This window comes from Dromiciops gliroides, chromosome 5 (genome assembly GCF_019393635.1).
Source record: "Dromiciops gliroides isolate mDroGli1 chromosome 5, mDroGli1.pri, whole genome shotgun sequence".
Lineage (NCBI taxonomy): Eukaryota > Metazoa > Chordata > Mammalia > Microbiotheria > Microbiotheriidae > Dromiciops > Dromiciops gliroides.
The window spans coordinates 197006701-197032739 of NC_057865.1; the positions used below are offsets into that span (position 1 = coordinate 197006701).

Sequence of the window (26039 nt, forward strand, 5' to 3'; positions counted from 1 at the left end):
TCAGGCTTGCATTCCCAGTTATTTTTGCTCACCCACACTCATCCGTCCCACACAACCAACATGATGGCTTTTTGCCTTTGCAGCATTTCATATACATCTTTCCATTCAACCTCAACCTCAACCACTGGTTGGTCTCTACCCTCAACTCTCTCCTTGATCCACTCCTTCTACATAGCTGCTGACGTGATCTATGCAGGACTGACCATGTTATCTTCTACCTTCCCCCCAGCTCAATAAAAACCAGTGACTCCTTATTACCACCAGGATCAAATATAAAATTATGGTTAACATTTAAAGGCCCTGACAACCCAACCTCTTTCTAGTCTTCTTACACCTTACTCAAACCGCACTGGACTTCTTGCTCCTCTTCACACACATCTCAGTGCCTTTGCACTGCTAATTCCCCATACCTAGAATGCTTTCCTTTCCACACCTCTGCCTCTTGGCTTCTTCCAAGACTCAGCCCACATCCCACCTTCTACAAGAAGCATTTCCTTGTGCCCCTTCTTCCCTCACTCACCCCAATTGCTAGCATCTTTCCTGAGATAACCTTTCATACGTTTACCCTGTATTTATCAACAGTTACTTGCAAGTTGTCTCTCCTGTTAGAATATGAGCTCCTTAACGGCAGAAACCATGTTTTTTCCCTTCTTTGTATCCCTAGTGCTTAGTCCACACTGCCAGACAGATAATTAAGAGCTTAATGAATTCTTTGTTGTGATTTGTAATTGTTGTTATTTTGTAATTTATCTATTAATTCCCCTATTAAAATGTAAGCTCCTTGGGCTATTTTTGCCCTTTTTTAATATCCCAAGGCACACTGTATAGGACATAATGAATCCTTTTAAAATGTTTGTTGGCTGAAGACTACAATTTATAACAATATGTAAGATATTATAGCAACTGGTGGGTTTGGGTATCAAGAGAAGCATTTCATGAAAAAGCCAAAAAAAATCACTATTTTTCATATTTATTTGTCTTTTCTCTAGAAAGAAGGCCTTGATGCTACTGAAGCTTCATAAATTGCCATGAAATTTTATTTATACATTATACACAATTGTAATGAGCCATAAGTCACAATTGAGCAACTATATAAAATACGAAAGTTATACGTTTTTATTAGAAAAATATTTTTCTTATTAAAATATGAAACATCCTTACAATAAAACATATGATTTAGCTTAATTAGCTTTTACAAGATGTCTTACATGAAGATAGGAAAGTGTAATTGTAATTTTCCTTTCTCAATAAACTACAAAACTAGGCTGACATAAATTACACTAAGCCATAATTGCCTACAAGTATACAACTGTTACTACATTCTATCATACATTTCGTACTTCCAAAACTGACATCACCTGACTTGTTATTCCAAATTAAATGTGTTCTTTAAAAGCAAATGAATTAGAAGACAGTTCTTTACAAACCCCCTTTTTTTAGGATTTAAGATTTTCTGCATCAAATTGAAAAGAACTGTATTTAGAGTGTCATTACCCTTTGCAAATAAGAACATTCTTTCAAAACTAGAATTCATTTATCAAAGATTCCTTTCCCACCATTTTCAGGTACTACTGGCAGTTGGGTGAAGAGGTTTAACTCGGGCCAGTCTGGACAGGCCAAGTCGAAGACTATGACTGGGAGACTTAACAGAAACTCCTCCAAGTGGGTTGTTGCTGCTGCTGCTGCTTCCTGATGAGGCTAAAAGAAAATGCACCACATGTTGCTCGTGTCATCTTTCCAAAGGTTCACTTATAGGGCAAAAATTTCAAAAAATCATTAAGCTTCATTCTTTATGTACGTGGCTGTTCAAAGTACGAGTGTAATCATTATAAAATAAAGTACAAAGGAGTAAGATAGACAACAAGTTACAAGGACAGATGTGGACCTTAAAAGGGAAATACAATAGGGGGCGGCTAGGTGGCGGCTAGGTGGCGCAGTGGATAAAGCACCGGCCCTGGATTCAAGAGTACCCGAGTTCAAATCCGGCCTCAGACACTTGACACATACTAGCTGTGTGACCGTGGGCAAGTCACTTAACCCCCATTGCCCCGTTAAAAAAAAAAAAACCTGTGCTGACATCAACATTTTCTCAACCTAGCAAAAGGTGAAATAAAAATGCCCAACTCTAAACTCTCAGTTTTGGGGTATCTAGTGGCCCAGTATCTATTTTTTATATCATTAGGTTACAGCAAATTTCCTCTGTTTAGCTTTTAATGCTCTTTGCAACCTGGCCCCCACCTAATTTTTCAGTTTCACTACAGATCACTCCCCCTTGCTGCACTCGAGCATCCAGCCAGTGTCCTTGCTGCTCCACACACAAGACGTCCCATCTCGTTTCTGTGTCTTTGCACTAGCTGCCACCTATACCTGGAATGTTCTCCCTTCTCATCTCCACATCAGAGAGTCCCTTACTTCCTTTTCAGATTCAACTTAAATACTTTCTTCTCTATGAAGTCATTCCTGATCCCCTTAATTGCTCATGCTCTTTATCCCTAAACACCCTTGTATTTACTTCGTATTTATTCTACAAATATTTACATACAGTATGTACATGTTGCTGTTCAAAAAGGATCTTGTGGTCCTTGAGGGCAGTGATTGCTGATTAATTAGAATACTGATCCTTTCTTTCTCTGCTTCCATAGAAACCATAGGATTTTAGGACTATAAAAAAACTGACCAATTAAGAAACTGAGGCCAAGAAGGGTTAGGTGATTTACCTAAGGTAAGTTTTTAACCCTAGATCTTCCACTAGCTGTGATCAGCAAATATGTATCTCTTTCTATCTGTTCCAAATGCAGTCATTCTAGACCAAGTCATTATTATTATTATTATTATTATTATTTTTTTTTTTTTGGTGAGGCAATTGGGGTTAAGTGACTTGCCCAGAGTCACACAGCTAATAAGTGTCAAGGGTCTAAGGCCAGATTTGAACTCAGGTCCTCCTGAATCCAGGGCTGGTGCTCTATCCACTGTGCCACCTAGCTGCCCCTAGACCAAGTCATTATTACTTCTTACTGTTTTTTCTACAGTAACCACTTTGTTAAAGTTCCTACTTTCAGTTTCTCCCCAATCTAGTCTATTCAGAACAATGATGCCATATGAATTATCCTAAAGCACTGACCATTCTGACCACTAGTATAAAACCTTAAATCACTTCCCATTGCTCCCCTTAAAGTGGATGATTAGATATAAGAGCATGAAGGCTAACGAAACTTTATCTGAAATTAAAGGAAATAAGGCTGGAGCTAGCAATACAAAGTCAGACACTTCTAAGAAAACCCTGAAAGTACACAACTTCTGATCCTTGACTTCTCTAAATGACGACTTGTCTATAAGAATACATTGTACATTAGCTAACTTGGTCACATAGAAAACAAAACAGGGATCCTACTATATCCTATAGTTAAATGAACAAACATATTCAAGGACATTATGAATGACAGTGATACTGAACTGAAATTTTTCAGTCATGCAAGAGAAAGAAATATATTTAAAGCATGAAAATATATATATATATATATATATATATATATATATATATATATATATATATATATATAATCTGTGCACCTTTCCTTATCCCACAGAAGGATATGTTACATGAAAAAATGGAGATGAAGATGCAATAAGTTGCTGTTCAAGGTGCTTGGACCTCAGTCATCTAAATCAAGTGCTACATGGCTGAGGTACTAATATGAAACATTAAGGATGGACCTCATGTCTGTAAATATAACTTACTAAAGGACTGTTCCTATTCTCTGGTCCTGAAGAAATCTGCCTATTAGGAGATAAATCCTTCCAGGAAAAATCCACTTTATATAGTGGGGCAGCTAGGTGGCACAGTGGATAGAGCACTGGTCCTGAAGTTATGAGGACCTGAGTTCAAATCCGACCTCAGACACTTACTAGCTGTGTGACCCTGGGCAAATCACTTAACCCCAATTGCCTTAAATGTCCAAGGTCATCTTCAGTCATCCTGATGTATATTATCTTGCCACTGGATGCAGAGGGCTCTGGAAAGAGTGAGGTTGGTGACTTTGCAAAGCCTTCTCTCATTTAAGTCCAATTCACTGCAAATCATGACACCAACCTGAAGTCATGGTCCTCTTTGAGAACAAAAGACAAACAATTTTATATGGCATACAACAGGAGACTGCACTGTTTCTATGCCTTGGATTGCCCTTAATCTAAATTTACAAGAAAAGACATTTTCACTTTGCCAAACCAACTCTATAAAACCACAGTTTGCTCCAAGTATAGTAAGAAGGACTATTGTCAGAAGTGGTATTTGAATCGATCTTTCTGATTTGAAGCCCAACACACCACCCATTATCCTGTAACGATTGGAACGATGCCATCTGCTGGAGAGTTACTGTAGGAAAGCTCCGCCATGAGAAGAAGGCATCTGAGGGCAAGCCATGCGGCTTTCCTTGGCGTCAGGAAGTGACGTTTGCTCGTGGGTACTATCAATCAAGGCTACCAGCCAATTAGCTTGGGGATGTGTGTACATGTGGATGGGATGTTGCCAGTTTCACAGGCTTGTGGGATGAAGGAGGTGTGGCTCACTCTCTTTCGTGAGGACTCTTGTGGAGAGTGGAGCTAAAATGTGTTCTCCCTTTGATAGATAGATGAATCTAGGCCTTTCTCTCTCTCTTCACTGAATTCTTATTCTCCTTAATAAATGCTTAAAAGTCTAAACTCTTGCTAAAGCTTATAATTTATTGGCGACCACTCATTAGATATTTTAGACAGACTAGCTAGAATTTTGGCCCCTTACAATCCCAACCTCCATTTCAGCAGAGTGAAGGCATCCCCAGTTCATGCCACAGAAGAATCAGTTTAAGGAACTTTTAATATTTAATCAGAGGACGAGAATCCCTAGGAGAGCAATAGTAGCTGTCTTCAAGGTATATGAAGGTCTATCCAGAGGAAAAGGGATTAAATATACTGTTTGGCACTATAAAACAGCCCAGTGGAAAGAGTACTAGATTGAAAACAAGGGCATCTAGGTTCAAATCCCCATTCTGCTACCTGCTATCTGTCTGACCTTGGGCAAGTCACACTTCTTTAAATTTTTGTTTCCTCATTTGTAAAAAGTGGGAGTTGGACTAGATAATCCCAAAGGTCCCCTGTGGTGTTAAATCACTGATACTATGACATTTCAAAGAGGCACATTTAGCCTTGAAGGAAAAACTTCTACAATTCAGTGCTAGCCTGAAATGGAATGGGCTGGCTTGTCACCTACTGGCTTCAAAAGAAAATAGGAGACCCCTTGTCAGGTGGCTGAGGATTAGTAGGGACTCTGTTCAAGGATGAGTTGGACTAAGTGGCCTCAGAGGTCTCTTCAAATCCCAAGTGACTGCAATTCTGGACTAGATGAGATTCTACACAAAGGACTTCCTAATGATTGGTGACTTCACTCCCCTGAGCCTCAGCTCATCATCTGTCAAAGGAGAGAGCTGGACCTGCTGCTCCCTTGGGTCTAAAAGCAGTTATCACTTTCTTAAGGTGCCATCATAGAAGAGGTGAAACATGAGCTTTGCCTCCAAGAGCTCAGAAAAGAGCCAAAGGGGAAAGGCACGTATACAAAGTATGCTCAAGGAATGAGAAGCGTATTTTGGCGTTGGGAAGTGATAATATCACTTCAGCTAATCTAGTAATAAATATGTAGAAAGGACTGAAAGCAGGAGAGATTTGTGAGCAAAAAACCTAATAAGGTGGCTCTATTTAATTCACATGTAAATGAAGACCTAGATTAGGCTGAAAGCAGTGGAAATGGAAGAAAGGGATAGATTTAGTAGAAGCTACAAAAGAAGAATGGATAGAACTTGGTCATTGACTTAGCTATGGAAGGGAGAGGGAGTTAAAGAATAAAAGAGGAAAAAAGGAATCAAGGAAATCCAACAAATATATCAACAGTCTGCTGCTATGTGTAATTTTTCACACTATAGTCATCCCCTCCAACCCAAGCAAGAGGAAGCTGACACCAAATAAAGAACATAGCTGGTTCTCAAACTCTAGGGCTTCTTGCTCCAAGTCTAGTGTTCCTTCTGCTTAAGTGAGACAAACTACTAAATAACCTTTAAGCTTCACGGCCGAATTCTGAACACGAGGACTTGCTAACAGACATGCAGCCACTAACTTCTCCAAGTACTATGATTACTTAGATAAATAAAAATTCCTCACCTGGTGGGACCCATCTGGGCCTCTTAGATTTAGCTAAAGGGCTGAGTGTTTGTAATGGCTTCCTAACAAGCTGTGAAGACAGACAAACTTCATTTGGTGCTGGTTTTGATTCAGCAGGTGCTGGATGAGAGACCACTGGAGCTACTAGTTTGAAAAAGAAAAAAGGCAAAAATAAGCTAAATTGATTTTCATACTTTAAAGATTATATAATTTTGTTTTTAATCAAGCAACTCAGAAATTATAGTAATTTCAGTATCTTGGAGGCTCAGCTTAAGAAACACTCCCTTCAAAAAGTCTTAATTCCCCCAAGTATTTAAAAAAATAAGTTGAGGGGGCAACTAGGTGGCACAGAGAGTGGATAAAGCACCGGCCCTGGATTCAGGAGAACCTGAGTTCAAATTCGGCCTCAGATACTTGACACTTAATAGCTGTGTGACCCTGGGCAAGTCACTTAACCCTCATTGCCCTACGCCCCCCAAAAAAAGTTGGTAACCTTAAAGAAAGTAGTTTCAGTAGTGAGGTAAGTAATTTTCAATTGAATGTATTTTAGATGAAAGGCTCCATATTTTCAGGAGCAGATCACTAGTATAGTTTATTTTTAATGAATCAAACTAATTACTTTTGTAAAAGTATTTTGTCAGAAATCTGCATTTCCAAAATAAATAGAATGAGGACAATTTTAAAAGAGAATCAAAAAAGAAAACAAAATATACTTCTTTGGCAAAGCTCAGTGTTTTAAATCAAACTTACCCAAACTGTGAGAGGTCTTAGAAGCTTTCTTTTCTTTCTTTTCCACTGGGGCTTTGACCTTAGCACTTCTCTTTTTATTTTCTTTGGCTTTATTTTTCCTTGTCGTAAAATCTTCATCATCTTCCCCCTCACTTTCACTGAAATTAGAATTACTTTCACCTGAATCAAAGGAAAAACTTAAATAGGTGCAGAACCAGGAAAATAATTTATAAAATAACAAAAACAGTGCATAAAGACAAACAAATTTGAAAGTCTTATCAAATGTAATCAAAGAAATGACCAACTATGATTCCAGAGGATAAAATGTGATACCAATCACCTGAAAAAAAAAAAAAAGGTTATGGACTTGGGCAGCAGACTAAGACATATTTTTTGGACACGACCAATCTGGGAGTTTGTTTTGTTTGACTATGCATGTGTTACAAGGTTTTTGTTTTTCTTTCTTTCTCAAATGGTGGAGGGAGGAGGTGGAAGGGAGAAAATGGGTTTTTAAAAAGGGTAGATATTTGCTAATCTTTTAAAAATGAAAAAAATTTTAAATGAATTAGGTTTTTCACCTGTGGTTTAGGTGAGTTTTCTAATTTTTTTTTTAATTATGAGCAGTTTTAACAAGACATTTATCAATTTTGGTCTCACCTTGGGAGAACAGAACAGATTTTTGAGTTTTAGTCACTTGAAAAAATTCAGATGGTAGATGTATTTCCTAGTGTCTGAGAGACATTAAAACCTAAGACATCTTTGGAACTATGCCCAAAGGGCTATGGGACTGTTCATACCTTTTGACCCAGTGGTACCACTGCTAGGTCTGTATCCCAAAGAGACCATAGAAAAGGGAAAAGGACCCACATGTACAAAAATATTTATAGCAGCTCTCTTGGTGGTGGCAAAGAATTGGAAATCGAGGGAATGCCCATCAATAGAGGAATGGCTAAACAAGTTGTGGTATATGAATGTAATGGAATACTATTGTGCTGTAAGAAACAATGAGCAGGAGGAGTTCAGAGAAACCTGGAAGGACTTATATGAACTGATGTGACTGAGAGGAGCAGAACCAGGAAAACATTGTACACAGTCACAGCAACATTGTGTGATGAACAATGGGGATAGACTTGGCTCTTCTTAGCAGTGCAACAATCCAAAACAGTTTCAAAGAACTCGTGATAGAAAATATTCTCAACATCCAGAAAAAAGAACTGTGGATTATGAATGCAGATTGAATCATACTGTTTCTATTTTTGGACTTTTTTTGTTTGAGGTTTTTCCTTTGTGCTCTGATTCTTCTTTCACAAGATGACTAATGTAAAAATATTTGATGTGACTGTACATATACAACCTATATCAGATTGCTTTCCATTTTGGGGAGGAAGGAGGGAAGAGGTGCGGAGGCGGGGGGGGGGGGGGGGAAGAAAAATTTGGAACTAAAAATCTGATGTAAACAAATGTTGAAAACTATCCTTATATGTAATATGTAACTGGAAAATAATAAATATATATATTTTTAAATCTAAGACATCATATACAAAGAAAATAGTCAGGAGCACTAATAATTCTGATGCCCAAATTCACCCATTACATGAAAGAAAATTATAGGATTGTAACTACCATCTAAACAATCAGTTATCTGCTCAAGGCTAGTTCAAGTATTGTTATCAAAACACAGGATCAGGATTCTTTTACATTTACCACTCTTTTTTTTTGCAGGCAATGGGGGTTAAGTGACTTGCCCAGGGTCACACAGCTAGTAAGTGTCAAGTGTCTGAGGCCGGATTTGAACTCAGGTACTCCTGAATCCAGGGCCGGTGCTTTAACCACTGCACCAAAAAAATTTTTTTTTAAAATCCTATGATCCGGGGGCAGCTAGGTGGCACAGTGGATAGAGCACCGGCCCTGGAGTCAGGAGTACCTGAGTTCAAATCCGGCCTCAGACACTTAACACTTACTAGCTGTGTGACCCTGGGCAAGTCACTTAACCCCAATTGCCTCACTAAAAAAAAAAAAAAAAAAAAAAAAAAATCCTATGATCTGGGGGCAGCTAGGTGGCGCAGTGGTTAAAGCACCGGCCCTGGATTCAGGAGTACCTGAGTTCAAATCTGGCCTCAGACACTTGACACTTACTAGCTGTGTGACCCTGGGCAAGTCACTTAACCCCCACTGCCTGCAAAAAACAAAAACAAAGAGAGGTGCTTGGTTTCCTAAAAGATTAAGTGACTTAAGTATGTGTCTGAGGTAAGTCTGAACCCAAATTATGACTAAGAGTCCAGCTTTCTATCCACTGTCTGTTGGACATTTCAAACTAGATGTCCCAGAGAAATCTTAAATATAACACATCTAAAACTGGACTTATCTTTTCCCATAAACCCTCCTTTCTTCCAAAATTCCCTATTTCTGTGGAAGGCATCACCATCATTCCCCTCTCCCAAGTTCATAACCATGACATTATGACAAATTCCCTATGTTCTCTTCATTTCACATGCCAAATCTTGCCATTTCTATCTTTACAACAGCTCTCTCATTCTAGGCTTCCTTTTCATTCATACCGCTGCCAACCTTGGTTCAGACCCTCATTACCTCTTGGCTAGAATGTTGCAACAGTCTCCTAACAGGCCTTCTTGCATCAAATTTCTCAATATTCTAATGCATTTCCTGAAGAGTAATAATCTTCCTTAAAGGAAAATCTGACTGTATGACTCCCCTACTCAATGAACTACACTAGCTTACTATTATGTCTAGGATTAAAACATAAACTCCTATTTAGTTTTTGAAGCCCTACACAATTTGACCCCAACTGATCTTTCCAGCCTCACTGAGCATTATTCCCCCTTCTATCTGTGATCCAGCCAAAGTGGTCTCCTTATTCCTCACTCATGGCTTTCCATCTCCCTGCCTTTGTGCTAGCCATTCCCCATGCCTGGAATACATTCCTTAGCTAAATCAAGCCTCTACCAGGCACTGTATTGAGCAATGAGATGCAAAGAAAGACAAAAAAGTCCCTGTTCTCAAGAAGCTCACAGGGGATGACAACATGTTTGCAACTATGTACAAGCAATAGTTGACTTGAAGTCACAAAGTCCATCTCTTCCTTAAGATGATGCTCCTTTTCCTCATTCCTTCTCAAATAAGGGGGAAAATCTTATTTTACAAAACCTTTAGGTCTTTAATAATACAGAACTAAATGCAGTAATAAAAAACAAAAAGTCAAAGAAAATGTTTTTGTTAAAAGTCTGACTGAAGGTCCACCACATTTTGCCCTCTTTTCTTTTTACTTATTTGTAAATAATGTGTATAAAATTCTGGTCTTGTCAATGAAAGATTTATAAAAATCATTGTAGCATATACAATAAGTCACAGAGTGAGTTTTAAAATAAGATGCTACTTACTTGTAAAGTCTGGTTCAGAGTCAGTAACATTATCCTCTTCACTATTTTCTCTAAGTAATTTCCTCTGTTGTACCATAGCTTTAGATGCAGCTTTTCTTGGCCTATGCCCAGCATAAGAATCATCTTCCTCAGTAATCTTATTTAAATCTAAAAAGTGACATAAAAATCATAGAAAACAAGTTTGTGGTTGATTCATTCTAATGAATTAGGTAAACATTTGTATTTTCAGCAATAACCAAAACAAACTGATTACTTTTCATTATTTCCTATGAACAAATGTTTTAAAAATAGTAGCTAGCTGTTGATGAAAAAAAAATCTACCCCAAACTTACTGAAGCAAACACCATCTATACTGCAATTAGAGAGGTGAGGAGAAATATTCACTTTTTCAGATTCAGCAGTATCACATTTTTCAACATCTAGAAAGAATAAGAAGAAACTTTAGTGTTTATACCATAAAACACAAAGTTAGGGATACTGGGAGGCTAGTATTAAAATTCTGAAAGATCAAGGTGCCTAAATGTGGGGGGAAAAAGAAATTAAACTGTATTTAATAATAAAGAAATCTATGCTTCTAGGAAACTGCTTTTTAATAAGATTTAACTCTAAATTTTATTCGTTATTCCCAGAAAACATTTTACCTTTACAATTGGAATGACGCCACATGCTGGAGACTTACTGTAGGAAAGCTCCACCATGAGGAGAAAGCCTCTGAGGGCAAGGCCATGCAGCTTTTCTTTGGCGTCAGGAAGTGACTTTGCTTGTGAGAGGAAGAGGGGGCGAGGCTGACGCTCTGGGGCTCTTTCGCCAGGACTCTTGTGGAGAGTGGAGCAGAACTGTAGCTCCCCAAGATAGATAGGTGCATCTAGGTCTTTTTCTCTTTCTTCACCAAATTCTTATTCTCCTTAATAAATGCTTAAAAGTCTAACTCTTGCTAAAGCTTATAATTTATTGGTGACCACTCATTAGATATTTTAGACAGACTAGCTAGAATTTTAGCCCCCTTACATACCCTAAGAAACAGGTGATCTAAGGAAATTCTATATTCATCCTACTTTCCTACAAGAGGCAAGTAAGTTATTTCTTAACTGCAGGTATAGTAAGTACAACAGCATTCTTTATTATAAGTTTCTAGTTTGATCACTGACAACTAAAGACTTACTAAAAACAAACTACCAATTTTAATTACATTTGTTGATATAAGAAAATACCTAACAGCACAAAAAGTAAACTAAATATTCCAAAATAAGCAGAACTTAAACCCCAACAAATAAAAAATAATTTTTTCAATTGACTACTGTCAATCCGGCCATTAATTGCACCAATATTTGCAATGTGGCCAGAAAATAATCAAAGTAACCCTGAATTCATAAGTCACTTGAGCCTACCAAAGACAGGCAGAATGGTATAATGGAAAAAAGACTGGACTTGAGTCAGGAGAGACTTAGAGTCACATTCTGCTTCTTATACTTACTAGCTGTTACCTTGGGCCAGTCACTTCACCTCTGAGCCTCAGTTTCCTCATCTGCAAAATGGGGATAACAATACCTGTAGAACCTATCTCCTAAGGCTTTTGTAATACTCATATTAGAAAATATGTAAAATATTTTGTAAACTTTAAATTGCTACATATATATCATATGTAATAGCTATTAAATATGCCACCCAAATAAACTTAGTACACTTAAAAATACATATTAAACAAATCTATTCTTGGGAGAGTAAGGTGTGAGGAAAATTGGTACCCAGGAAAGGAAAATATAGGAAAGAGATTGTTGAAATTCACTTACTTTGAAGTGGAAAAATTCTGACTGTTATATTAGAAAGGAATCTGAAGTAAGCTAAGTGATATAGTGAATGAATACACTGGACTTAGATTCCGGAAGATCTGAAATCAAATCCTGCCTCAGACAGTCATTATTTGTGTAACCTCAGGCAAGACACAATCTCTCCAGCCTCAGTTTCCTCATCTGTAAAATGGAGGTCATAATAGCACCTAACTCATAGGATTGTTGTGAGGATCATATTGAAATATTAGTTGTTGTTATCATTTCAAGAATTAAGATGATCAGGATTCTCTTCTGGGATGAGATAAGTAGAACAGGAAACAGAGGTGACCTGGCCTACTGAAAGGAGCAGCATCCAGAAGACCACTCTGTAAAAGGCTATCCCAAAACTCCCCATAAATTTCAAGTCCAATCTATAATGTTATCAGATGAATAGTTATAGTGGCTACTCAGTGTAGAGCTATCCAAGAAAGCAATAAAGAAGTAGACTGGTTTTAAACAGAGAACAATATTTTATAGATCAGTGATTTCAATAATCAAGGCCTGCCACCAAAGCATTTGACATATCTATGACAGTAGAAAAGTCCTAGAGAATTGAATTAGGCACACGGAGGTTAATTTGCTCAGGATCACACAGTTAGTGTCAAGAAACAAGATTCCTGGGGGCAGCTAGGTGGCCCAGTGGATAAAGCACTGGCCCTGGATTCAGGAAGACCTGAGTTCAAATCTGGCCTTAGACACTTGACACTTACTAGCTGTGTGACCCTGGGCAAGTCACTTAACCCTCATTGCCCCACTCCACCCCAAAAAGCACAAGATTCCTGACCCTAAGCCTACCATACTATTGTCTATGCTATGCTGCCTCTCCAATACATATATGCATAAAATAAAGTTATCTTTACCTTGAGATTTCTGCTTATCAGTAGTGGCTATAGAAGGTTCCTTCACTGATAATGCTAGTGCAACTTCTAAATCTCTCTTATAGAGCTTGTCGTCCAAGGCCATCCTAAAATATAGACACACAAGTAATAATAACTATGTTTGCCAGTCATTTCAATTAAAAAGCACAGTTGTGAGCTTTTCTTGAAATAATTTTCATGACTGTTATTTTACAAACGATTTTTGAAAAGGCTAATTGTTTCCTAATTGTATTTTGATAGTATAGTTTCTAAAATGTAAAAATCTTGTATCAAATACCTAATAAGAGTCTAATATCCAAGATCTACATGGCAAACTAATCCAAATGACTAAAAGTAATTTCCCCCTTGGTTAGGTGATCAGAGGATATGAACAAACACTTCTCAAAAGAATAACAATTAACAACTACAAGTCACTAAGAATTAAGAGAAATGCGAATCAAAACACCTCACACTTTAGGCTGTTTGGCATAGAAGACAAAAAGGGGGAATAGCTTAAATATAAAAACATAAATACACTGTTAGTGGAATTGTAAATTGCTTTAACTCCTGGAAAATAATCTGGAATCATGCTAAAAAAAAAAAAGGGAGAGAGACAAGTTACTAAAATAATGTCCATATCTGTGAACCAGAGAACCCAAAGCTGACCACAAGGACATCAGTAATAAAAAGTCCCAAGAGCACCAAAATCTTTGTAGTAGCAGAGAAATGAAGCAGATGCCCTTTTTTTTTGGGGGGGGGGGGGTGAGGCAATTGGGATTAAGTGACTTGCCCAGGGTCACACAGCTAGTGTCAAGTGACTGAGGCCAGATTTGAACTCACGTCCTTCTGACTCCAGGTCCACTGCGCCACCTAGCTGCCCCGAAGCAGATGCCTTTTGATTAGAGAATGACAAATTATGGCATACGAGAGTAAGGTGAATACAGAGAAGCATGGAAAGGCATAGAAATTGATGCCAAGTCAGAGAATCACATATCCATACAGGTAGAATTGGAAGAGACCTCAGAGGCCATCTAGTCACAACCTCTCATTTTACAGATGAGGAAACTGAGACCTGGGTAAACCTAAGAGAGGAGAGAATATCCAGATAGACAAAGCATGAAGACTGAGAAAATGCCAGATTTGCCAACTAAGAGAGTACTGGCAACTTTGGGAAAAGAATGATGTGGTAGAAAGCCAGATTTCAGAGGGCTGGGAAGAGAGTAAGAGGAAGGAAGTGTTAGTGCCAAGTACAGGAACCCTCTTTAAGGAGTTAAGTGAGTAAGGGAGGAAAGACATAGGACAACAGCTACAGAGGAAGGTTGGTTGGTTGGCTGTTCTCCTTCAAGCGCCAACTAGACCAAAATGGCATGACTATGACTATGTAATGACTATACTGGGGTCTAGGTACAATGTCCAAGTGTGGCTGATCAGACCAATCCTTGCTCAGAAAGTTCTACCACAGATCAGGCACACATAGTTCATATGAACATTTGGAGAAGAGATGTTTCAAATTTTGCACACCTCATGTTTCTTTTGAGCTACTGCAATTCTGCTTTCCTCATAGCACTGTCTCTGATAAGAGCACACCATGCTGGGTAGTCCTGTGCCAGTGTCTCCTGTGTTTCGCAATTGATTTGAAAGGTCCTCAGAGAGACCCTGAGACTGTCCTTGCATTTCTTTTTCTGACTTCCGTGGGAGAGATTGCCTTGTGTGAGTTCTCCATAAAAGTATTTTAAGCAGGGGCAGCTAGGTGGCGCAGTGGATAAAGCACCGGCCCTGGAGTCAGGAGGACCCAAGTTCAAAGCCAGCCTCAGACACTTAACACTTACTGGCTGTGTGACCCTGGGCAAGTCACTTAACCTCCAGTTGCCTCTCAAAAAAAAAAAAAAAGTCTTTTAAGCAAGCATATGTTTGGCATTCGAACAACATGGCCAGCCCATTAGAGTTGCCCTCTTTGCAGCAGAGTTTGAATGCTTGGCAGTTCCACTCAAGAAAGGACCTCAGTGTCTGGTACCTTATCTTGCCCAGTGATCTTCAAAATCTTCCTAAGATAATTCAAACTGGAAGTGACTCGGTTTCATGCCATCACTGGTATACTGTCCAGGTTTCTAAGCATACAGCAATGAGGTCAGCACAAGAGTTCTTCAGTTTGGTGGGCAACTTAATGCCTCTTTTCTCTCACATGTTTCTTCAGAGTCTCTTAAACACTGAGCTAGCCCTGGTAATGCATGTGTCAACCTTGTCATCTATGTATACATCCCTGAAAGTATACTGCCAAAGTAAGTGAACTTATCCACAGCATTCAAGATTTCCCCATTGGCTGGAACCAATGTTTCTACATGTAGATGGTATGGTACTGGATGGTGGAAAACCTCTTTTCTTGATGCTGTCAGGCCAAAATGAGCACAAGTGACAGAGACCTGATCCACACTCCATTGCATCTGAGCCTCAATGGCTCCACTGAGTGAACAATTATCTGCAAACAAAAAGTCGTGCATGTACTCTCCCTCCACTTTAGTCTTAGCTTGTAGCTTTACATGAGAACATCTCTGGAAGAGAGGAATGGAATGAATGCCATATGGGGGTTGGCTGAAAAAAGGGGGCAGGTTAGCCAGGAGACTAAAAAGAAGGCTTACCAAAGACATAACAACTACCTTAACATTTTTGAACACTTATTTATAGAAGAGATAAAATTTGTTTTGCTTGAGCCCAGAGGATAGAATTAGGAACTGTTGATGGGTAGGATTACAAAGACATGTATTTAGGCTTGATTTTTTTGGTTTTTGTTTTTTTGTGGGGTAATGAGGGTTAAGTGACTTAACCAGGCTCACACAGCTAGTAAGTGTTAAGTGTCTGAAGCTGAATTTGAACTCAGGTCCTCCTGAATTCAGGGCAGAAGCTTTATCCACTGGGCCACCTAGCTGCCCCCGAGGCTTGATATAAGGAAACAACCTAAGCTATTCATTATCAGTTAAGCTGCCTAGGGATGGGGAAAGGGGTTTGAGGTAGAAAGTGAGGTAGTTAGCAGGTTTCCCCTCATTGGGCAGTTTCAAGCACAGGCTGAATAACTAATTACCAGGATGCTAAAGAACATATTGTTTAGAGAGTCTTAGAGGTTCCTTTTAAAAATTTTGATATACTTCCCAGTGGCTTATCAGAAGAAAAAATTCAAAAATGTCATTTAGGTAGACATCCGAAGAAAGGAAATAGAGCAATTAGTAAACTAAGAAAGCTAAAGAAATATCAGGTGATTTTTGATAGAAAAATCCCCTAGAATCATAGATTTAGAACTGGAAGGGACCTTAGAAGCCATCAAGTCCAGCCCTCTCATTCAGTAGATGAGGAAGGTGAAAGTTTAAATGACTTTCCCAAGGTCATCCAGCTAATAAATGTCTGAGGCACAATTTGAACAGAGGTCTTCCTGACCCCAGGCCCAGTACTCTACCCACTATATGTCAGTTAACGTATTTCATATTCAAGATGACTTCATTCGTGTCTCATCTCTTACCTTTTATTAGGTGTTTTCACTTGGAGTGGAGATTCTTCTTTATGGCTATTTTTTGACTTTGGTTTCTCTTGTTTTTCTCGTTTTGTTTCCTTTGGTATTTTCGATTTTTTGTTTGAAGCTGCAGTCCAAGGAGCAAAATCATCATCATCTTAAGGAATGTAGTGGGTTTTTTTAGGGAAAAGGAAAGAAAAAAACTGAAATTGTCTTAGTTAACTATTGAAGGTATTCTTTTAGCAGTTCAAATCTTTTGACGTATTCATATTCAGGCAATTATACTGTGTCATAATTGGCCCAGCTCGGGGCAACTTTTTCATGACTCTAAAACCTATATAATCTCAATCTGTCAGGGACCAAGTACCTGGAATCCTGCAGTGCCAATTACACTGGTATACAAAAGCCCAAGGAAAAAATAATGCATTTAAATAACTTTCTGAAGATCCACCGGGACAATTTCTAAAGGTCCATGTCAAAAAGGCTCTGTCAACTGAAAGTCAACCAGCAACCAGCAAAGAACGTTTATTTCAACTTCCTAACTGCAACAATAGATTCTCAGGGTCTATTCATACGGCTAGAGAATAATATGTATGAAAAATACCTTGGGGTTTCTAACACATGAAAGAACAGCAGGCACAATAAGATGATGGAGAAAAAAACAGAGAGGTACTCTCGACTTCACATTAGATGGAAAGGAAAGAAAATAGAGGACCTATGTTGAGCTTTAACAGAAGTGCAGGGGCGGCTAGGTGGCTCAGTGGATAAAGCACCGGCCCTGGATTCAGGAGTACCTGAGTTCAAATCCGACCTCAGACACTTGACACTTACTAGCTGTGTGACCCTGGGCAAGTCACTTAACCCCCATTGCCCTGAAAAAAACAAAAAACAAAACAAAACAAAACAAAAAAACCAGAAGTGCAGATTCTCAGGGCTGGAAGGGACCCTTTGGTCATAGTACAAAGGCTACCTGAACCAGGATTCCCTTCCCCACATACCTAAGACATTATCATCTAACCTTTGCTTGAAGACTTCTAGTGAGGGGAAACCTACTACTTTCAAAGTCAGCCCATTTTACTTTGGGATAGCTCTGCTAGGAAGTTGATTATAACCTCACAGGCTCAAAAATGTATAGATAAGGGGGGCAGCTAGGTGACGCAGTGGATAAAGCAGTGGCTCTAGATTCAGGAGGACCTGAGTTCAAATCTGACCTCAGACACATGACACTTACTAGCTGTGTGACCCTGGGCAAGTCACTTAACCCTCATTGCCCTGCAAAAACAAAACAAAAATGTAATAGATAAGAAACATTAGAAATCACCTGGTATAATGTCCTTGTTTTACAGTTAAGTAGATAAATGCTGAGAGAGACTATATAGCATTCCCAGAGTCCAAAAGTATGTGGCAGGGCTGTAATCTGAATCCTGATCCTTTGCACCCACCCACTGATCCTGGCTTTGCCCTCTGGGGCCAAGCAGAGTACATCTATGGTCTATTCTTTTCTTTTCTTTTTTTTTTTTAGTAAGGCAATTGGGGTTAAGTGACTTGCCCAGGGTCACACAGCTAGTAAATGTCAAGTGTCTGAGGCCGGATTTGAACTCGGGTCCTTCTGAATCCAGGGCTGGTGCTTTAACCACTGCGCCATCTAGCTGCCCCCTGTGGTCTATTCTTCAGAGACTTAGGGGATCCTAGAGCTCCTGCAGCTCCTTGCAGCCCGGTTAAACATGCCAGGGTGCTTAAAATGCATTGACGGAGGCATCAATTGAGGCAATTCACTCTCATAAGACATAGGGTAGTGTAACATATAGTGCTGATTTTGTAATCAGAAAGGTCTGGGGTCAATCTCACCTCTGACACTTACTAGCTATGTAACTAGGGCAAGTCACTTAACTTTCCTGGTCCTCAGTTTCCTCATCTGTAAATTGGAAATATCATCAATAGTATTCATCTCACAGGGTGGTTGTTGAGACTCACATGAGATAAAGCACATAAAGCACTTTGCAAACTTTATGGAGTTAGGGAAATGTCAGTTACATGGTTGCCTTGCCCTCCTCTGGGCACTTTGGATTATTTTTATTAATCTTATCTTCTCTCTTTTTTTTTTTAAATGAGGCAATTGGGGTTAAGTGACTTGCCCAGGGTCACACAGCTAGTAAGTGTTAAGCGTCGGAGGCTGGATTTGAACTCAGGTCCTCCTGAATCCAAGGCCAGTGCTCTATCCACTGCGCCACCTAGCCGCCCCTAATCTTATCTTTTCTAATGTGTCATGAGTGCCCTGAACTAAACACAAGAAGTCAGATGAGATCTGAACAGGACAGAGGACAAATGAATTATGCCCTTCCTAGTCTGTACCATATGCCTCTCAGTGCAGACGAAGGTTGCATTTGCTTTGCTGGCAGTGTGCAGAGTCCGTCACACTGATCTGGCCTCAGTCTCCTTACCCAACCTCTCTCCCAAAAGCCAGACCAACATAGCCAATTGTGGTTACACCTCTAAAACCAATCTAAACCTTAACCAAAAACTTGCTTCTCCTTGTAACATTTTATTTTAGCAAATAGGACCACCTTTCTCTTAGTCACACACAAATGAAAATTCAGTTACTTTGACCCTTCCTTTTCCATTTCCCCCACATCTAGTTATTTGCCAAATCATATCTGTTCTTTTTCCAGATCTTTTGTATCTTTTCCCACTGATGCCATAATCCTAGTTCAGAACCTCAATATCTCTTGCCTGAACACAGAAACAGCTTCTTAATTCATCTCCCCATCTCAGGTGCCTTCTTTTTCCAATCTATCCTATCAGCACTCAGGTCAGGATAACTGCTTCTTTCTGAATCTCACATTACAGAGCTAGTACTATGGATCTTTGATGCATGTAGACTCCTATAACACTTGTAAAAGTAGCACTTAATTACATAATGCTGTCTATTTTTTCAAGTGTTTAGTATGTATTAGTCCTAAGTCTTAAAAAAGATTAAAAAGCTCTTTGAGGCCATGGATCATAAACCTTATTCTTCTCTGATCCACTCCATAATGCTCCACAATGCAGGCCCTTAACATATTCTTATTGACTTAGTACAGAAGCTGAATTATACATATACTTATCTGAGCCAAGTTATTAGCTTTGAATCTAGGTGAAGGAGAAAATGATCACTCAGAACTATAAAACACTTCATATCTTTAGCGTGAGATACTTTGGTTTGGGCAATGTATCTTATCCTAAACTGAACCAAAAGAGCCACTTACCACGTGGCTTTGTCCATGTCACAATTTAACCAATCTGACAAATGCATAACTTCTATATAACAATTATCCCTGTTGAAGATTGTATATAGTAGAAAAAGCATTGATGTTAAAAGTCAGAAAATGTGGATTCATGTCCCGGTCCTGCTACTTAATTAGACTGTGGGTCCCTAATCTATTTTAAAATATATGTATGTGCGTGTGTGTGTGTGTGTGTGTGTGTGTGTATGTGTACACACACATATATATATACTTATATCATGTAGTTCTCAGGAATGTGTTGAGGAATTTTTGTAAACTATATAAAACTGAGTTATTTTCATAACAGGTTTATCTAATGATAGTGCAAGGGAGCAGATATAAAGAGCATGTACACTCTGCAAATACTGAAGAAAAATAAAGTAACTTTTAATTCTAAATATAGAAATACAAAGCTGCACTTACCATCATAGTCTGAGTCCAAAGACTGTGAGTAATCGACTGGTTTCTTATTCCTATTATAAACACAAATATTTTTTCAGTTATATAAATTTCAATTTTTCACCTCCAGAGAACAGCTTAAATACATTTCCTTTTCAAATAAAATGCTATGAAGTCATCTAGTCAATAAACATTTATTTTAATTATGTTTCAAGTACTGTGCAAGTTTTTTTTTTAATTCCTAATTTCAAAGAAAAATTGCATTTTTTAAGTCTCTTTATTTAGGGAATTCATTAATTCCATAAAAACTAAACTCCAAAGGGTCAACTGCTGGCCAGTGATTAAAAATTTTATAGTGAAAGGCAACTTTTCTTTCTGTAGCTCAAATTGATTTTTAACTTAAATGGATCCACCCTCGCTGTCATCTTCAAGAAATTGAAAAATGCTAATCCAATGATACAATTTGAAGATAAATGCATGCTGTCTTTTTTTGCAAACCTTATGCATTGCACTTTATTAAGAAAATTTAATTAACTTTATTAAGAAAATCTAATATATGAGTTCAAACTTTAAAAGATAAATTAAAATGCATTTATTCACATTGCAAAATAACTCTTCTTTGATAAAGATTTTTAAAGTGTTTCTTTAATAGGGAGTTGTCATTATGATTTAGAACACATATGAGTATCTTCTAGTTCTTCTTCCAACCCAAGATGTTAGAAACCTGAGGGCAATAGTAAAGGGGGACTGCCCACTCAGGATAGGCTCCCAGAATGATCAGAGAGGGGGCAGCTAGATGGCGCAGTGGTTAAAGCACCAGCCCTGGAGTCAGGAGTACCTGAGTTCAAATCTGGCCTCAGACACTTGACACTTACTAGCTGTGTGACCCTGGGCAAGTCACTTAACCCCCATTGCCTGCAAAAAAACCCCAAAAAAAACAAAAAACGAAAACCAGAATGATCAGAGACTGTCAGGGACATGTTTAAAAGAAGTATAAAGGGTGGTCAGAAAGGTCAGAGAAGGATTCTTAGAAGTGCCAGGGAACAGCAAAAGGCACTAGCTATGTGGGTAGCAGCATTCAGAGCTAGCCTGCAAAGGCAACCTTGAGCTATGAGTCTATAGCCCTTGATATGAGAGAGCAGAGATGACCCTGGACTAAGCAGGGACAAGCACCTCACTCAAAAGTACACCAAGGGCGGATCTTGGCTCTGGCATAAATCTCCAATTCAGGAACTAAAGCTGGAGAGACGAAGAAACCAAAGAAGACAACAACCAATATTAAAAATTGTTACAAATTTATGGAGCAGCTAGGTGGTGCAGTGGATAGAGCACTGGCCCTGGATTCAGGAGGACCTGAGTTCAAATCCAGCCTCAGACACTTGACACTTACTAGCTGTGTGACCATGGGCAAGTCACTTAACCCCCATTGCCTTAAAAAAAAAAAAATCAAGCATTATTAAATGGATATTTAATTTCATAGAGAATCTTTTTTGCATTCTGCTATGTATATGGAAATGTCTTTTGGGTGTGTATAAGTTCAGAATTTATTTTTTAAAAGGAGTTTTATTTTTAAAGCAAGTATGTGGGAATTCATCTGGCATTTTTCTGCCACTATCTCCAATCACAATGGAAAATCATAATCATTTAAATGTACCTATAGGTCACCTGCAGAAAGTGAACAGAAGAAAAAATCACAAATTCATGAATTATATTTGCATTTATATTTTTATCCATAATACTAATAACTTCTTTTTTTAAAGCAAGGTCATTAAGGACCATCAGCAGATGAATCTTTGCAAATATAAGTTAATTCAAAATTATTTTTACACTAGGACCCAAGCTCAGCCAAAATGTTCATATACAAACACCTGCAAAGTATAAAGCATTAAACTCGGAAATTTAATATATAAAATGTGCAGAATTACAACTAATGAATCTTCAATTTTACATACACAAATAGTAGATAATCCAAAAAGTAATTTATAACTGAGTTAGAAAAATTAATAATTTGGGATCCATTATATTCATTTTACCATTAGATTTATACTTCTAATTATATTTTACTTAAATATAATATTAAAATTGGTATAGTTCTAATTTAGTTTCATCTTAAAACTAAGCACTGGGGCAGCTAGGTGGCGCAGTGGATAAAGCACTGGCCCTGGATTCAGAAGGACCCGAGTTCAAATCCAGCCTCAGACACTTAACACGTACTAGCTGTGTGACCCTGGGCAAGTCACTTAACCCCAATTGCCTTACCCAAAAAAACCCAAACAAACAAACAAACAAAACAACTAAGCACACTTGGCAGAGAGAGCCTTCTAGGCAGTGAGGGAAAATAAACCTTGGATGAAAAATTCAACACAATTTGCCATATACATATAATCCAGAGTAGATTATTTTACATAGCTGCAGTTGTTGCTAGGATGCTTGCAGATTTCTGGTGTGTGTTCTTATACCTAAGCTAAACACCTTACCCTTGTATTAGACAACAAACTACTTGGGCCAAAGAGACCTATCTTTTTTCTTTTGGTCCCCAAAATAAAAGAAACAGTAATCAATGAATAAAAATTGAATTACTTTTTGTCTATTGCATGCATCTTGGGGGGGGCGGGGCAATGAGGGTTAAGTGACTTGCCCACAGTCACACAGCTAGTACATGTCAAGTGTCTGAGGCTGAATTTGAACTCAGATCCTCCTGAATCCAGGGCTGGTGCTTTACCCACTGTGTCACTTAGCTGCCCCTTCTATGCATCTTTGAGATACTTTATAGTAGCATGAGAATAAGAAATGTAGAGTACAGTGTATCCAAAAAAACCCGAAACCCGGGACTTTTCCTTCTCTCCTCTAAAGAACTAGAAAAGATTGCTTAATAGTAACATTTTGCCACCTACAAACAGCTTCTTCCAGGTATTCTCTGGCTGTTACCCTGGGTTAAAAAGAAGTACAGTGTGGGGCAGCTAGGTGGCGCAGTAGATAAAGCACTAGCCCTGGATTCAGGAGTACCTGAGTTCAAATCTGGCCTCAGACACTTGACACTTACTAGCTGTGTGACCCTGGGCAAGTCACTTAACCCCCATTGCCCCACAAAAAAAAAAAAAAAGTACAATAGAAAAGTGAGTTCCCCAAACACCTAGCACAGTGTATTGAATATGTTAGAATACATAGAATTGAATATATTAGAAGGAAGGTCTAATATATTCAACTACATATTGAATAAACTTTGAACTACTAATATAATAGAAGGATATATTAGAAAAAATACTAATATGTTAGGAAATACTATATTAGGTGTTATTTCTTCCCTGTAGAGAATTCCTGGCACACAAACTCCCTCCAACAATGCTGATTATTAATTTTTAACAGTGTTATAGATTTGCCTGGGGCACTGAAAGATTATGACAATTCTAAGGTCAAACTGCTAGCATGTGCCAGACAGAGGCAGTATTTGAATCCAGGTTTTCCTGACTCCAAAGTTCCCATGTAACACAGTAGGTGCTTAATAAATGTTTTTGTTGAGTTTGTGAACCTGTAAGGAGAGAAGAAAAATGGGGGTGGGACAAGGGATAAGCAAGGAATAAGAAGCGAATACTCAAGTGCTCAACTAGGCACTAAAGATAAAAAGGAAACACCCTTAAGGAGCTCACTTTCTAACAGAAGAGAGCTTGAAAACAACTATGTATATATAAGATGCATTATAGATGAAAAGTAATTTCAGAAGAACAGTGCTAGCAGCTAGCAAAGGGTAGGAGAGAGAGGAAGGAGGTCTTCCTCTCTGGAGAAAGGAGGGCTTTGAGCTCAATCGTGAAGGAACCTTGAGAAGGAGGGGACATATTCTGGGGCTGGGAACCACCACTGCACATGCATGAAGTTGAGAGAAAGGAGTGTGATGAGGGGGACCGGCCAATGAGTCAGCATAGGGGGACTAAAACTACATAAAAAGAAAAGTGTAAGAAGACTGGAAAGGTAGAAATGGGCCAGGACACAGCCGACTTTAAACATGAAATGGAAGGGTTTAGACTTGATCTTGGAGGTAAGAGGGAGCTACTGGAATTCATTGGGTAAGGCAGAAGAGGTGGTCAGATGGGCTCTTTAGGCAAGTCCCTTTGGCAGCTGTGTGAGGATGAAGTGGAGAGAGACTCAAAGCAGAGCATGAAGAGTCTGGAGGTCAAATCTGGGAGTCACAGACTGGGGTCACAGTCTCAGCATGAACACTTCTCACTGTATGACTAGGCAAAACACTTCACTGCTCTGGACCTGTTTCCTCCTCTGTAAAATAAGGTTAATAAAAATGGACTGTTTTGGAAAAAATTATCTGAAAAACCTTAAGATGCTTTCGCCATAACTTTTCACTCTGGGTGGAGCTATGAATTGGTCTGGTCATTCTAGAAAATAATCCAGAATATGATTCAAAATTTGCTAGAGCTGTGCATACCCTGTGACCCAGGGATACCACTGCTAGGCTTATACCCCAAAAAGATCAAAAAAAGAGGAAAAGGATCCATATAGACAAAAAAAATTGTAGTAGCTCTTTTTGTAGTGACAAAGAACTGGAGGGAAGGGTGCCTATCCATTGAAGAATGGATGGAGGGGGAGCTAGGTGGCGCAGTGGATAGAGCACCGGCCCTGGAGTCAGGAGTACCTGAGTTCAAATCCAGCCTCAGACACTTAACACTTACTAGCTGTGTGACCCTGGGTAAGTCACTTAACCCCAATTGCCTCACTAAAAAACAAACAAACAAACAAAAGAATGGATGGAAAAATTAAGGGTGTTTGTGTGTGGGTGTGTATGTGTGTAGATGCACACATACAGACATATATATATACACACACATACAGACATAAATATATTTATACATACACACACTCAATGGAACACTTAAGCTGTAAGAAATAATGAAAGGGGCAGCTTCAGAGAAATCTGGTAAGACTAGTATGAATTGATGCAGATTAAAGACTGAGTTGTACAATAACATCACCACTGTATGGACTAACACCTTGTTAAGACTTAAGAACTCTAATCCCTTCAATTACCGGGTACCAATGATGAAACAGGCTACCCACCTCCCGAAGGAGAAGGAATGGACTTATGTGTGTGTGTGTATGTATGTATACACGTGTGTATGTGTATAAACTATATGTGTGTGTGTGTGTGTTAGGCGGGGCCAACGCAGAAATATGTTTTGCTTGATGATGGATGCCTCTTTGGTTTCCTTTCTTTTTTCGATGACGTGGGTGAGACAAAAACATTTTCATTGAAAAGATTTTAAAAGAAATACGTGGTTGCGCCAAATATCCTTCCGAGGTAACACTTTATAATGCGCTTTGTATTATAAATTTGTATTATATCTTAAAGCTCCGTACAAATGCTATCATCGCTGTTCTCTTGGGGGTCGTACATCAGGAGCCCTTCTCTCCATCTCTAGCCCTCTCCCCATAATCATCCCTCTTTTCAAACTCGTCCGCACCCTCCTCCCCCTGCCCCCAGCCCATATCAGTTGATTACTCACCGCACGGGCCTCGGCATGGTCGCAGGCTGCCCGAGGTCGGTCGGGGAGCTGAGCACCTCGGAGCCTCCAGAAGCCCGAGCCGGCTCGGCGCGAGCAACAGTTCCCGCCGAAGATCAAGCGCGCGGGAGCCCCGCCCACCGCAGAACTCGGAACCCGGAACTTGAGCCCCAATTCCGCCTCGGCCTAAGGCGTACTCGGTCTCCTATTTTTGATCCACACATTCGCCATTTCCCCCATCGCCTATGCTGACCTGAAGGGGAAAAAAAATCAGAAAAAGAAAAATCTTTCTACATGATAAATGGGAATACAATAGAAAATAAAAACCGAGGAGTCTGAGTCAGGCAGTTTTTTCTTTAAGGTTGAAAAAAA

General features: G+C 39.0%; 1 protein-coding gene across 3 annotated transcripts; it reads right to left on the reverse strand.

The window, feature by feature from the left end:
- Positions 1–1109: 1109 nt before the first annotated feature.
- RAD51AP1 (RAD51 associated protein 1) lies at positions 1110–25803 on the reverse strand. Of its 3 annotated transcripts, none has more exons than XM_043968364.1 (9): positions 25671–25803; positions 20185–20234; positions 16508–16655; positions 13003–13106; positions 10646–10732; positions 10314–10460; positions 6937–7095; positions 6187–6327; positions 1110–1698 (listed from the first exon to the last, which is right to left on the reverse strand). In XM_043968364.1, the coding sequence occupies exons 1-9, from the start codon at positions 25685–25687 to the stop codon at positions 1562–1564; spliced, it is 990 nt and encodes a 329-aa protein (XP_043824299.1). In that variant the 5' UTR covers positions 25688–25803; the 3' UTR covers positions 1110–1561. The 3 variants fall into 3 exon arrangements, with proteins under 3 accessions (XP_043824299.1, XP_043824298.1, XP_043824300.1); XM_043968363.1 differs by having other exon boundaries at positions 6187–6330; XM_043968365.1 differs by having other exon boundaries at positions 1653–1748; positions 6187–6330.
- Positions 25804–26039: the final 236 nt, after the last annotated feature.